The sequence below is a fragment of the Rhinolophus sinicus genome, chromosome 15 (assembly GCF_057876585.1).
Source record: "Rhinolophus sinicus isolate RSI-liver-muscle chromosome 15, RSI-T2T, whole genome shotgun sequence".
Lineage (NCBI taxonomy): Eukaryota > Metazoa > Chordata > Mammalia > Chiroptera > Rhinolophidae > Rhinolophus > Rhinolophus sinicus.
In genome coordinates, this window is record NC_142515.1 from 27,967,602 (window position 1) to 27,981,230 (window position 13,629).

Here is a 13,629-nt window from a genome sequence, read left to right on the forward strand (position 1 = left end):
ATTTCCTTTGTTGTGGCATTACTTGTGCCTCTTTGGTCTGCTCTGACCTTGAACTTTCTAATCCGTCCCATGAAAAGATTAAATCTGTCTTGTGCCAAATAGTACACTCTCGTTATGACTAGTGGTACAGAGGATTCAATGAAAGATGGAGAAAGGCATAACCTTGCGATAAATGGGGTGAAGGAAAGCTTCCTGCAACCCATGCTCCTAAATGAGTCTGTGTCTCCTTCCCCAGCAAAAGGTAGTCATATCAGAGATCTCATTTTGATAAAACATTCATAAGATGGGATTCATCTCATCTTTCAAGTATCAAGAGAAACAAACTTGAGTGTTAGCAGAGGCTGCAGCAGCAGCAGCTGCCAAAATCTTTACTCAAATACCTGGTAACAAATGGTGCAGAGAATAAGAGGAAAGAAAAGATAAATGTGTAACTGTTCTCATGAGAGGTTTCCTTACCATTTATTTTATCTGTGCTGAGAGATATGTTACACTTGTCGTAAATTTTGCTGTGTAGAACTAGCCTATGGTGATAAAGACTGAGAGTGGTTACCTTGGGGTAGGGTTATTACTTAGGGCATAGAGAGCCTTCTGAAATGCCAGAAACACTCCATAGTAATCTGGGCAGGATGGTACTTTTAATGGATACATACATGTACACCAAACTGAGCATTTCAGATTTCTGTACTCTCCTGAGTCTAAGTTATAACCTCAGTAGTAAAAAAGAAATTTGCCATATCTGTGTAATGACTATGCTATTTTTATATTTCTTTAAATAACTTTTTCAAGCTAAAAGAGAAATGAAACCATCTGACCATCTTAATTGGGTTATGGAGAATTAAGAGAACACACATATATTATTTTAGTAATGTTCTGAAATACCTTAAAGAGGAACAGCTCACATAATACCCCCACTATCAATGATCTCTTCAGGTGGTTATCATTTTAGTAAGCCAGTCAAGGATATAGAGGACTCTCTAAGTAGTAAGACTCGGGAAGAAACAAACAAAAGACCCAGAGTCATGAATTTTAGCAAAAATTATGTGTAAGTTAATTTATCCTTTAGGGCTGCATTTCTCAAACTGGAACCTGTGGACATAGCTCAGAAATTAGTTAAGTATGTATTTCAGTTAAACCTAAACAAAACTTACACAAGCACATTCTAGATCATATGAATGACCAACCACTTTACAATCAAGTACAGCTACCTGTAATTTATTGCTCATACTTGCAAATTATGTTGGTATCAAGTAACACCTAAAGAGACTGCTTTTATTGTCTGGCTGTCAATTGCTTGGCATTGTTGAACTCATGTCCTAATCCCGCACAGTAGGACTACATTACAGCGTAAGGTAGTTTAAACTTAGTTTGCCAATTTTAAGTCAAAAATATATAAAATTGTGAGAAAATGTAAACATTTGCTTTTATAATTCATTTTGAAAATCATTTTAATTTTAATCAACTGTTTAGTTAACATTATTAGCTAAATTAGGGATGCAAAATGTATTTAATGAAAACACAAGCTTTACTTGATTGACAAGAAGTTACATCTTTGAAAGCAGTAGTTATAAACCAAGTAATAACAATGTGACTCCAAAGAAATGAAGAACAAGTTTTTAATTTTACCCGTGATTTCTTGCACTTGATTTTTGTCATCATAATTGATGGTGAAGTATTAAAAACATAGTATGCTATTTGTGGATATAGTGGGTAATAAAGCAAATAGAATCATTAGCAGCATTAACTTAAAAAGAAGCTTAAAAGCAAAACAATTCTTTGAAATAGAGCATGGAATTTAAAACCAACAAACACATAATGTTTTGAATATGAACATTAGTGCTTTTCAGGCTTCTAATAAAGTATTACTTCAAACTGCTAAGACTAAAAAAAGTCACATATAGTTGCTAAGACATGATTGAAAGAGTCCATCAAACATATTTGCTTGGAAATGTGCAAGTACCATCATCACTATACCTCTCACCACATTCAGGACCGAATAATATGGAACAATGACTCACTGAAACAAATAAAACTAGTAAAATATTTTTCATGAAAATTTGATCAAGCAATGGAAGACAGGTTGAGAATACTTCTTTATGTAAGATGAGGCAGGGAGCATTTGTTTTAATACCATGGAATGAGAATATCTGTTCCCCTCTGTACCTTACTACAATCTGGAAACAAATAACAATAAAAGGATGAAAGAGGCATTAAACCTCCAAGTCAAGAGAGCAAGAGAGATAACAAAAGATTTTGGAAGCTAAAAATAAATGCATGGGTGGTGATAGCCAACAGGCTGGAGAATTACAAGTTCATAAGTTAAGATTTGGGATAATTTGAATTACCAGGCAACCAGGTAACCAGGTAAAAATGTCAAGTAGGCAGTTGGACATGAGTTCAGGAGAAGGATTCTGGCTAGAGATTATAAAGTTGAATCATCACTACATACTTGGTACTTAGAGCAATGAAAAAACACCATCAAGGGAGCACCAAGTCCTACTTGAGACATTCTAGTATTCAGAGGTCAAAGACATAAGAAATAGCAGAGAAAACTGAGTTAGAAGCAGGAAAGAAAACCAGGAAAATGTATTTGATAGAAATACAGCAAACTAAAGAAACTGTTCAGTGGAGAGTAAACAACTATATGAAATGCTGTTGAGAAAGTACAGTGAGGTCAGAGGTCAATGGAAACCTTAAGAACAATTTCAATGGAGCAATGGGGATGAAAATCCAACTGAACTGGGTTCAGGAAAAAAACTGGAAGAGGAGAAACAGAGGTGAATGCAGACCACTTTTCAAGGAGTATGCCACAAAAAGGAATGAGGCGCTTGCTGGTACTAGCTAGGACAGACAGCATACCCATAGTGATAGGAAAGGAGGCTACATGAGCAGATACTAGCAGGCTTCTAGAGAATGCAGTGGTGGCAACTTTCAAAAGTTCTCCGACTTTTATTATCTCAGTGCCAACAGGGAGCAAGGTACAATGGGAGGAGGTATAAGATATGAGGACAGAGGTGAACATACTATGCAAGGAATTTGGGACAATGGAAGACAAGACTTAGAGGAAAAATTTTAACTACTAAGCAACTAAGGTTATAATGATTAATTAGCATGACTGTGATTGGTAAACACTTCAACTAAAACAAACGCCAGTTCTGCAGTCTGTTCTTTTCTTTGAATATTCTCTCAAAACAGTTGTTTCTTCCAAGTCCTATCCTAGTTGCACCACCCTACAGTGGAGATAATCTGATCTACATTTGAATATACATGCCAGGAAGAATGACATTTTTCCATGACAAACACCTACACAGAAATGTATGATTCAGGGAGCATTCAGGATGTCTCTTCCTCAGAACCTGTACACATACAGGACATAAATGGTTTCCATTTTATGCTCCTCTATTATGGATTTTGTATTACTTACATTCTTAGGTCTTGTTTTCTTCTCTCTGGTACTATTCACCTCCCTACTATAAATTTTTAGGGTTTCATCTCTCTTATTCTATTCTTGTTTTGCATGATATATTGCCACTTCCAGTTTCTGGGCTTTTGTCAAAACCCTAGTTTCTTCCAGAGGCTTCTTTGCATTAACTCAATATTCAGTTAAAATTTTTATATAACACGTGAATAGTAGTAATAAATGAAACCAAGTCAGGTAAATAATATTGAATCACAATGTCAGTCAAGACTTTTGCTATTATTATTTCACTTGAGCCATTTTTTCTGAAAAAATAATTTGATGAAATGATCTTATAATGAACATTTATTTGGTAAACTATTTTATAGATATAGACTGTAAAAAATTCAAACAATTTCTTATTTAAACAGAAATAACAATCCCAATCTTTCCCCCATCAAAAGCCTACTCCATAACTGAAGCACCAAAAACCCATGAACTAAACTGCGAAAGAGGGAAAATAAGGGGAAAAAGACATTAAACTTCCACAGGAAGACTGTATATATTTGGCAGTGGTTAAGTACATATTAGGCTATACCCAAGAGTACGACTGAGTCTGAAAAATTAACTGAAAACCTAAATTTAATGTGAATACTTCTTTGTTCTTAATAAGGCTCAGAAAATTACCACCTATTAATTATGCAATTTACATCATGTAATCTGACATAACCGAAAAGTAAAGTGGACAATCTGGATTTTAACACCTATATATATATATATATAGATAAATCTGTAGATGTAAACAAGAATTTTTAAAAGACATTCTTTAGCTCCAATTTAAAACAAACATTCAGGACTGGACTCTTCAGAATTTTCTAATATCTTGAAAATCCCCATCTTCTCTTTAATTGGTCCTGAGGCATTCATTTGATCTGAGAGAAAAATATTAAAACAAGTATTTATTTTTTAAAAGAGCCTAAAGAGGAATCTTAAAAAAGATGTCCAATATGTTATAAGAAATGAGTCATCTGTCAAAAATGTGGGCCCCTTTATTCCCTAATCATTAACAGTTCATATTAGCAAAAGCAGTAAAGTATACTATTCTCTTATTACAACTATAACTGGCCTCCAGGGAACACACAAACTGAAACATCCGTTTGCTAATCAAAATCACTTCTGCTGAATTTAAGACACATAGAGAAATAAACAGACCCATTTGAATTGTGTTCACAGAGATGTTTGAAAAAAAAAAAAAAAAAGAGTTCAATCATGGTTACTTTAAAAGCTGGGTAACTAGACACCATGAAAATTTATCTTTATACACTTTCATTGTCAATATGGGTCCTTTAACATTTTTATCAATATGACGGCTGTGGAAGAAAATCTCTACTGGTTTTAATTTGCAATACTGATTCCTAGGGAGGTTAAATCATCTTCGTATGTCACCAGCCATTTCTTCCTCTTCTTATAATCGCCTGCTCTTATGTTGTCCATTTTTCTTGTTGATGTTTAAGATAAACACTTCCCATCTGTTATGTGATGCAAACTTTTGTGGTTTGTTCTCTTATCTGTTTACAGCATTGCCTATTTTTACAGAAGTCTTTAAATTATTATAATAAAACGTACAATTTATTTAGTTTGTGAATTCGGTTACCTTGTTTAAGAATTCTTTATCTTAAAGTCATAACATATTTTCCTATTTTTTTAAGTTAAAGGTTTTGCTTTTAATATTTAAGTTTTGACTACTTATAGTGTTCATTTATCTAGAATCTGTTCCTGAGTATGGTCTGAGGTTTCCCCCTGTTGATTACAAATTCTCCCAGCATCATGTATTGAATAAGAGGAATTTCCCCTCTCTGCTTAGAGAAATGCCATTTCTGCCATTTATTGATTTTCCAGGGAAGTTTGGTGGACCACTAGTTAATTTATCTTATCACATGCTAATTCAACAGTCTTGATTATTATGGCTTAATTAAAAAGTCTTAATACCTGGCATAGACTATTTTGTTGTTCTTCAAAATTGTCTTGGCTGTTGGTCCTTTTCCATGTAAATTTTAAAAACGGCATGTAATAGTTCTTTAATAAGTCACATTGGGATTTGAATTAGAAGATCAATGTAAAGGATGAAAGTTAATTTGGGGAATACCGACTTAATTTTTAATATTAAACATTCATATCTATGAATTTGCTTAAATCTGTACATTTATTCAGTCCTTCTGTTAATATCCTTTTATCTTTCGTAATTTTTCCTTAAGGCCTTAAAGAAATTGTTATAGTGTTATAGTTGTTAAGATCTTGTTTTTTAAACAATTATTGCTGACACACAGGATTAACTTATAAGCAACCTTCTTGAATTCTATTCTAAAAACTTCTTGATTCCCTTGGACTTTCTACGGATATAATTACACCATCTGTAAATACAAGCAGTTTGAACCCTTTCTTACTATTATCCTTTAGCCTATTTTAATTATTTCATAGCATTAGTTAAAACATCCATGTACAATAGGAGTGAGAGCTGTTATCCTTGAATACTCCTGATTTTAGTAGTAGCTTCCTAGATGGGTATATTTTATCAGATAAAAACATTCTTCTCTATGTCTAAGGATTATGAGGATGATTATGATACTATATCAAATGGGTTTTCAAGTATCTAGCTCTCCTTTATTTAGTTAATATGAATATTTTCAAATGTTACACTATCCTTTCATACCTTCTATACTGCTGATTTTTATTTGATAATGTATTTAAGATTTGGCCATACTGCTTTATCTTTCTCATATATTTTTCTGAACTATTTGATTATTAAAATGCATGCATATAAACATACAAAGAACCAAGAATAGGTAAAACTAATTTGAAAAAGAACAAAATCGGAGGATTCACTTTTCTCAATTTCAAAACTCACCACAAAGCTACAATAATTAAGACAGTGTGGTAATGACACTAATATCAAAACTGACAGAAAGATCAACGGGGCAGAATTGAGAGTATAGAAATAAACCCTTACATTTATGATCAACTGATTTTCAACAAAAGTGCCAAGGCAATTCTATAGGGAAAGAATAACCTTTCAAAAAATGGTGCCGGGACAATTGGATAACATGTAAAAAAGATGAATTTAGACCATCACCTCATAATCTACCCCAAAATTAACTCAAAGGGTAAGAGCTAAAATTTTTATAAGAAAACATCATGATCTTGGGCTCGGCAAAGATTACTTAGACACAATTCCAAAATCATGACAGATAACATAAAAAAGGTAAACTGGAGCTCATCGAAATTAAAACCTTTCGCCCTTCAAAAGATACTAAGACACTACAAAGATAAGCCACAGACTGGGAGAAAATATAAAGGACACATATCTACAATATGTAAAAATTTTTTCAAATCACTAGTAAGAAGACAAAAAACAATCTTAAAGAGATATTTGAAACTTAAGTTGAAGACATGACACTATACCAGTGGTACGCTGGTAAATGTTTAACAATTAGCTCTCCCCACCCCACAAGGGCTCTGGTTTGTAGTTTTTTCCTATTTCCATGGTATTAAATATTCCTACCATCACTAATATCAAGATACCAACATGTTGCTAAATGTAGAGTTGGGAAAAGCTGGGCAGTAACACACTGTTATATAGTATTTCCACCATGTAGATATAATACATATAAATAATCAAAAGCACAGATATCAGTAATATGTCATAAATTAGAAAATGATGAGTTTTAAATATTATTTGTTTTCAAATTAATTTATGGTCACCACTATAGGCATCAATTCATTATTCTAAAAATTGATGAAGCAATTTATCCTACCTCACCTGTATATATTGTATCTCAGAGTAACCAAAGACTTGATGAGGAAAAGTTCTTATAAAACAAATTCTAGCCAATAAAGGTAGAAAAAGAAAATCACCATTTTCTAAGCCTTAAGGAAATAATCGTTCAAAACAATCATCATCAATGGATGGTTTCACCAGGTTAAATAAATAAAAGATTGACTGGAAACTATAATATTAAGATCAGCCTGAATGTGCTGACCAGTCTTAGCTCAATAAAAATAAGAAACAAAGGTATTATGCACCTCCTGGTATGATTTAAAATATGAGAACAAAGCAATGGTATTCCTAAGATTTGGAACCTGGATGTAATTAAGCTTATAGAGCTATTTACCACTTCACAGAAAATAAGTTGATTGAGGAAAAAGTCAAAGGACAACATAAGGGGTGGGGGAAAAAAAAAATCAGCCCAGTCCAGAATATATAACTCCTTTTATAGGACACATAACAGGTTTCTCCATCCAGCAAATCAATGGGATGAAAAAACAAGTGAGGAGGATTTTATAGAAGAAAAAGGACATAACAGTCAATGAAATTTGGATCCTGATTCAAACTACAAAATGATTTCAGACAACTAGGAAAATCTGGATATGGATTGGGTATTACAGCCAAGTCTCTTAAATGTAACAATGACATAGTGGCTATGTTTGAAAACATGTCCTTGGTAAAAGATGCATGAAAAAGTCATGGGTAAAATGTCGTAATTTTAAGATTCTGATAAAGCAGAATGGCAATGAAACAAGATTAGATAAATGCTGTGAACTGCTGCGGCTGAATGAATTACACATAGGGGTGACATTACAGGTATACTATTCTTTCCACTTATTTGTATGTTCAAAGTTTCTCTGAAAAAAAAAGGCATGAGAGATACTTACCAATGAGATCACTTCGATCTAACAACAACTCTAGATCTTCATCACTAATGACCTTCTCTCTAGATCCTTTTACTTCCCTATAAAAAACCCACAACATTCAGGTCTATATGATAAATCAAAAACATGAATTATATTTTTCGAAAATTAAAAAAAAAACACTTACCTTTCATAATCTCTAGATTTTAATAATTCCATTAATTCCTTAGGGTCTAAGAAGTTCTTAGATGGATTCAGTCCAGATTTACCACCTTTGAAATGATCTAGAAAAAATTTCCAAGATATTCAACATTCAAAATTACTTTTAAAACCAAAATACATTACAAACCAATCAGAATTTCTTACATTAATAAGGACAGATAAAACCAAGTGTTGGTAAAGAAGAAAAGCAACCAAACTCTCACACATTGCTGATAACAGTGTAAAATATATGTCCACTAGGGAAAAGTTTGGCAGTTTCCTACAGGTAAACATATACATACGCTAAGGCCCAGAACAAATAAATGCATATGCCCACAAACACCTGTATAAGAGTCACAATCTGGAAACAATTCAAACATTAAACAACAGAAGAATGGATAAATAAAGTATTCAGCAATTATTAAAAAAACAAACTTCTAATACACACAACATAGATGAATCTCAAATTATTATGCTGAACACAAGTAGCTAGATAAAAAATATACACATATAAATGAATCCATGTATGAAGTTGAAATAAAAACTATGTGACAAAAACCAGTATAGTAGTTGCCTTCTAGCGAGGGGCAAGGAATCATGGGAAATGACTGGAAGGAATGCATGAGGAAACTTTCTTGGATGATGAAAATGTCTGTTACTTTGATCTAGACGACTGTTAACATGAGTGTATACGTATGTCAAAATTCATCAAGTTGTACACTTAAAATCGGGCCATTTTATTGTATGTACATTATACCTCGATAAAACACTGTCAATGTTTTTTAAATTCCTTTCAAATTGTTCTTTGAAATTTTAATCTCTCAAAATACTGAAAATAGAACTTGGAAAAATAAAACTATAAACTTTACTTAATTTAGCTTTAGTTAATGAACAAAATATATTTCCATCGAATTACTAAAGCAGCACACATGAAAAATTTTTAAAATTTGTACAAAATCTTATCAGGACAAAATTCTTTTTTACTCCAATAACAATATATCTAACTACAATCTAAATGTTCCATTAAGTCAAATTAAAGATGTCCAAAATCTAATCCACATTTCCCTCAAAATCAGATACATTGAAGAAAGTACAGCAGGTCCGTAAATAACATCCTTTTGTCACAATGTTGATGAGATGCCACAGGAACTTAACTCTTGTTTATATCAATTAGCCTTTGGGAAAACTGGTGTTGTTCTATGTCACTTTGCTTAAAGACACCGAACTTATCAATGACTTTAACCTAGGACTTAATTTATTTACAAGTACAAAAGTAACTAAATAAATTGATGGTGATTTTCAACATTATGATATTCTCATTTCTCTATGCTTCACAGCTTACATAGATGATTTTCAACCTTTCTGAAGGTAGCCATCAAGTCATTTATCTAAATATAATTTTATATTAAATGAAAAAAAGCAGATCTTCTCCAAGGAATCTCAGGGAACAGAACACCCACTTCACTTTCCCTACTCAGAATCTTTTCTTGGGGTGGCCAGATGGCTCAGTTGGTTAGAGTGCAAGCTCTTAACAACAGGGTTGCTGTTTTGATTCCTGCATGGGCCAGTGAGCTGCGCCTGCCACAACTCGAATGGAGACAACTGAGCTGCTGCTGAGCTTCCAGAGGGGCGGCCAGATGGCTCAGTTGGTTAGAGCCCGAGCTCTCAACAAGGTTGCCGGTTCAATTCCTGCCTGGGATGGTGGGCTGCTCCACATGCAACTCAAGATTGAAAACGGCAACTGTACTTGGAGCTGAGGGGCCCTGGAGAAAAACACTGTTCCCCAATATTCCCCAATAAAATACATTAAAAAATCTTTTCTAGATTAAAACCACTGAATTTAAAAAAAACATATGATTGAAAGTATGAAAAGAGCATTCTGGAGTAAAGTATTCTTTGAAATAGTGGTTCAAAACAAAGTAAATAGTTTTCTTATAGCATTATTTCAATATACCTTTAATATTCTAGTCTTTTAATGCAATGAACTTGCAAAGAGCCTTGAAAGTTTTCTTAAATCTTTTTGACAGGCAAGTCTCTTATTAAGAATAAACCTTAACATTATGCAAAACCTTGTGACATATTTAGGATATGGTACTTTAAAATTATCCTTGATCGTTTTCTCTGTTCCTCATCTAGACACTCACTAATGTTCATCTTTTAAGTCTGGTCATCTTTTAAGTTAGGTCTTTACAGCTCCAAATTTCCCACTGCCTATTTATTAAATGTGCACTAATCAAGCTGCAATAATTTCTCTTATAAATAAAATAGCAACAAAAATTCGTAACACACAATATACAATTGAAGCAAAAAAGTACTAGAATTTACTTTTGTGGATGATCAACTTTTCCAGTTTTCTTTTAGCAGCTGCTCTTTCCACAATTTTCTGATCAATAGTGTTTGCTGTAACCAGACGATATACAACAACTGGCTTTGTCTGACCAATTCTGTGACATCTATCCTGGGCCTGAAGATCAGACTGGGGGTTCTTTAAGGTTAAAAAGAAAAATAACATTTAACAATATAAAGTTAAAATTATTCAAACTCATACTATGTGGGTCAAGACAACATGCATGATCAAATCAAGACTTTTAAATAGCCTTAACTCAATTTAGACTTCTAGAGTGGTTTGAGACAAAACATGTTCAATTCTTAACACACAGGACACGTGATAAATGATTTTTACTTAAAATGGGTATCTTTTCAAAACAGATAAATGAAATTGTAAAGTGTATAATGAAAGATTAAAAATTCATGATGGAAAGACAATGAGCATACACTATACTTGCAACTTACCCAATCACTATCATAAATGATAACTGTATCTGCTGCAGTCAAATTAATGCCCAGGCCACCAGCTCGTGTGCTCACTAAGAAGATAAACACATCTGGATTTGTGTTGAAGTTGTGCATCTAAAAGCGAAAAGGATGTGAACACAGGAATTAAGAAACAAACTATTCCTGCCTGGAATGTGGATATGGTGCTACATGTGGAGCAGCCATCTTATAACCAGGAAAGGAAGGGGGAGGGCAGTGGCGTGCCAAGGTTTATAGATACAACAAGTCAGCATTCTTCAAACTGGGTATGAGTTCTTTAGCATCCAAAGGACTTTTGATGTGGGGAAAACAAACACTGAAAACCCCAGAAGCCATAAAAGTTTAAAAAGACCAATTTTCTGCAAAGAGAAACTTGCCAAAGACTCACCTCTCATGAAACAAAAAAATCAAAAGCATACCCAATGTCCAGGTTGTGGCAAAAAAACCTGGGGCCCTGGGACATGCTGTATCAATGTGACCTTCAGAGGAGCTTGAGACTGAACAGTGCAAGCCAGTCACACAGGGATTCCATGCCTACTTGACTGACCTTCAATAAAAACCCTGGACACGAAGGCTTAGCCAGGTTAGTTTCACTGGTTTACTTCACATGTGTTGTTACATACTGTTGCTGGGAGAATTAAGTCCTGTCTGCGTGACCCCACTAGAAAGCTCACATCTAGTTTCTCCTGGACTGCACCTATGCAACTTCTCTCTTTGTGGATTTTAATCTGCATCTTTCACTGTAATAAACCATAACAGAGAGTGAGAGCAAGAGAAAGAAGCTTTAACTAAAAAAACTGAGGAAATTATTTTTAATTACAACTATTAAAGGTGTCTCCAAAAGAGGCCAAATCATTCAGATCTACAAAAAAATTACAATAAAATATCTGCCCATGTTATTTTCTAAGCACCTTTTAAGATGTTAACTTTTTAAAAAAACAGGAAAAAAAACAAACACACCATACAAGGGAGGCTCACGGGAGATTAATATTAGAAAAAAGTATTAGAAAACAAAAATATTAGGAAAAAAAAAGTATAAGGCATCTTCCCTCAAAAAAATGGTAACAAAAAAGTGGTTGGCTAGGAGATGGGGTAGGCAGGAAAGGTGGGTTACTCAGAGGGGGCATGAGGGACCTTTCTGAGCTGATGGTAATGTTCTAAAGCTTGGTAGGAGCATGGGTCACACACACATATTTATTCATCAAAACTCAGCAAGCGTATACTTTATTTCATTCCCTTCAAGATATGTAAATATTACCTATGCAAGAGACAAAATATGCTGAAGTAATTAGAAGCATCACCTGTAATTTATTTTGAAATATACCAAAAATAGATGGGATGTTGAATGGATTGCTGCTGTATCTCATGTGTGTGATAAAAAAGGAATAGCCAAGTTTTAATGGCAGGTTCTAGGTGGATTCACAGGTGGCTACTGTGAAATTCTTTCAATTGAAAATTTCACAGTAAAATGTTGGGAATGGAGGGCAGAGCCAAAATAGAGAAAAAAAAATTCCTGTTATCCTAATATAGTTACAGGGGTGGTTAAGCAGATTATTAAGTAAGTTTGTGTCAAAAGATATACTATATAATTTGAGAAACACTAAGAGTAAATCAAAATCCTTATATTTTTGATCCTGCTGTAGTGATTTTGGTCTTTTGTATCTATCAATTTGTGGGTCTATTTTGAATATTACTTCAGAAATCAAGACAGTATTTACAAAAAAGAACTTGGTATGTATGACATAAATAGCCTTACATTTTTCTCTCTCTCTGAATAAGACATGGATCCATCAAGCCTGCTAAAGTTGAAATTTCTAAAATGGCAGTAGTCCATCAAAATGTCCAACATTCTTGTCATTTGTGAAAAGAGCAGCACCTGAAATTTAAATATATCTTAGTATCTATGCCAATTAATAAGGAATAATTAAACAATCAAAAAATCCAACTAAAAGTACCACCTTGTGACCTCTGGTTTTTAGTTCTGGCAGCATTCGATCCAAAATTAAGAATTTCCCAGAATTTGTTACCAATTCTTCATCAACCTTAAAATTGGGCAGAAAAAAACAAACAAAAACAAAAACACAGAAAAATAGTCATGATAATCACTAATAATTTGGTTTTTGTCAAAATAAAAACCAGGTGAATAGTTCAATCTTCAATGACAAATAAGTCACTATAAAACTGAAAATTTTAGAAGTTGACCTTGTTATTTGTGTATTTGTTCTTTTTTATCAGAAGATAATTCTTCCTCTAGGAAAGATACTCTACAATTTAAAACCCACAATCTCACAAAAACAAATTTCAGTTTAGGTATAACCTTAATCTATCGTCCCCACCTTTCTCCCCAAGGCTTTGTATAAGAGAACAATAAGGTTAAATTACTGTACATATGTTGAGGTTTATTCTTTATAGTAGAGTATATTTTCAACAAAATATGCATGAAAATTACTAGAATTCCAGTAGAAATTAAAAAAAAACCACAGACTCTTATAAGCAACCTAGTACTGAAGATTAAGAAAATTTTCACCTTTTGG

General features: G+C 33.4%; 1 protein-coding gene across 1 annotated transcript in view; it reads right to left on the reverse strand.

The window, feature by feature from the left end:
* Nucleotides 1–1,427: 1,427 nt before the first annotated feature.
* HELLS (helicase, lymphoid specific) overlaps nucleotides 1,428–13,629 on the reverse strand; it is a 35,289-nt gene continuing 23,087 nt past the window's right edge. Inside the window, exons 16-22 of the mRNA XM_019739873.3 lie at nucleotides 13,054–13,137; nucleotides 12,852–12,971; nucleotides 11,075–11,191; nucleotides 10,607–10,766; nucleotides 8,268–8,364; nucleotides 8,105–8,181; nucleotides 1,428–4,326 (exon numbers count right to left, since the gene is read on the reverse strand). Coding sequence (XP_019595432.3) covers nucleotides 4,232–4,326; nucleotides 8,105–8,181; nucleotides 8,268–8,364; nucleotides 10,607–10,766; nucleotides 11,075–11,191; nucleotides 12,852–12,971; nucleotides 13,054–13,137 — 750 coding nt within the window. The 3' untranslated portion in view covers nucleotides 1,428–4,231. The remainder of the gene's footprint in view (nucleotides 4,327–8,104; nucleotides 8,182–8,267; nucleotides 8,365–10,606; nucleotides 10,767–11,074; nucleotides 11,192–12,851; nucleotides 12,972–13,053; nucleotides 13,138–13,629) is intronic.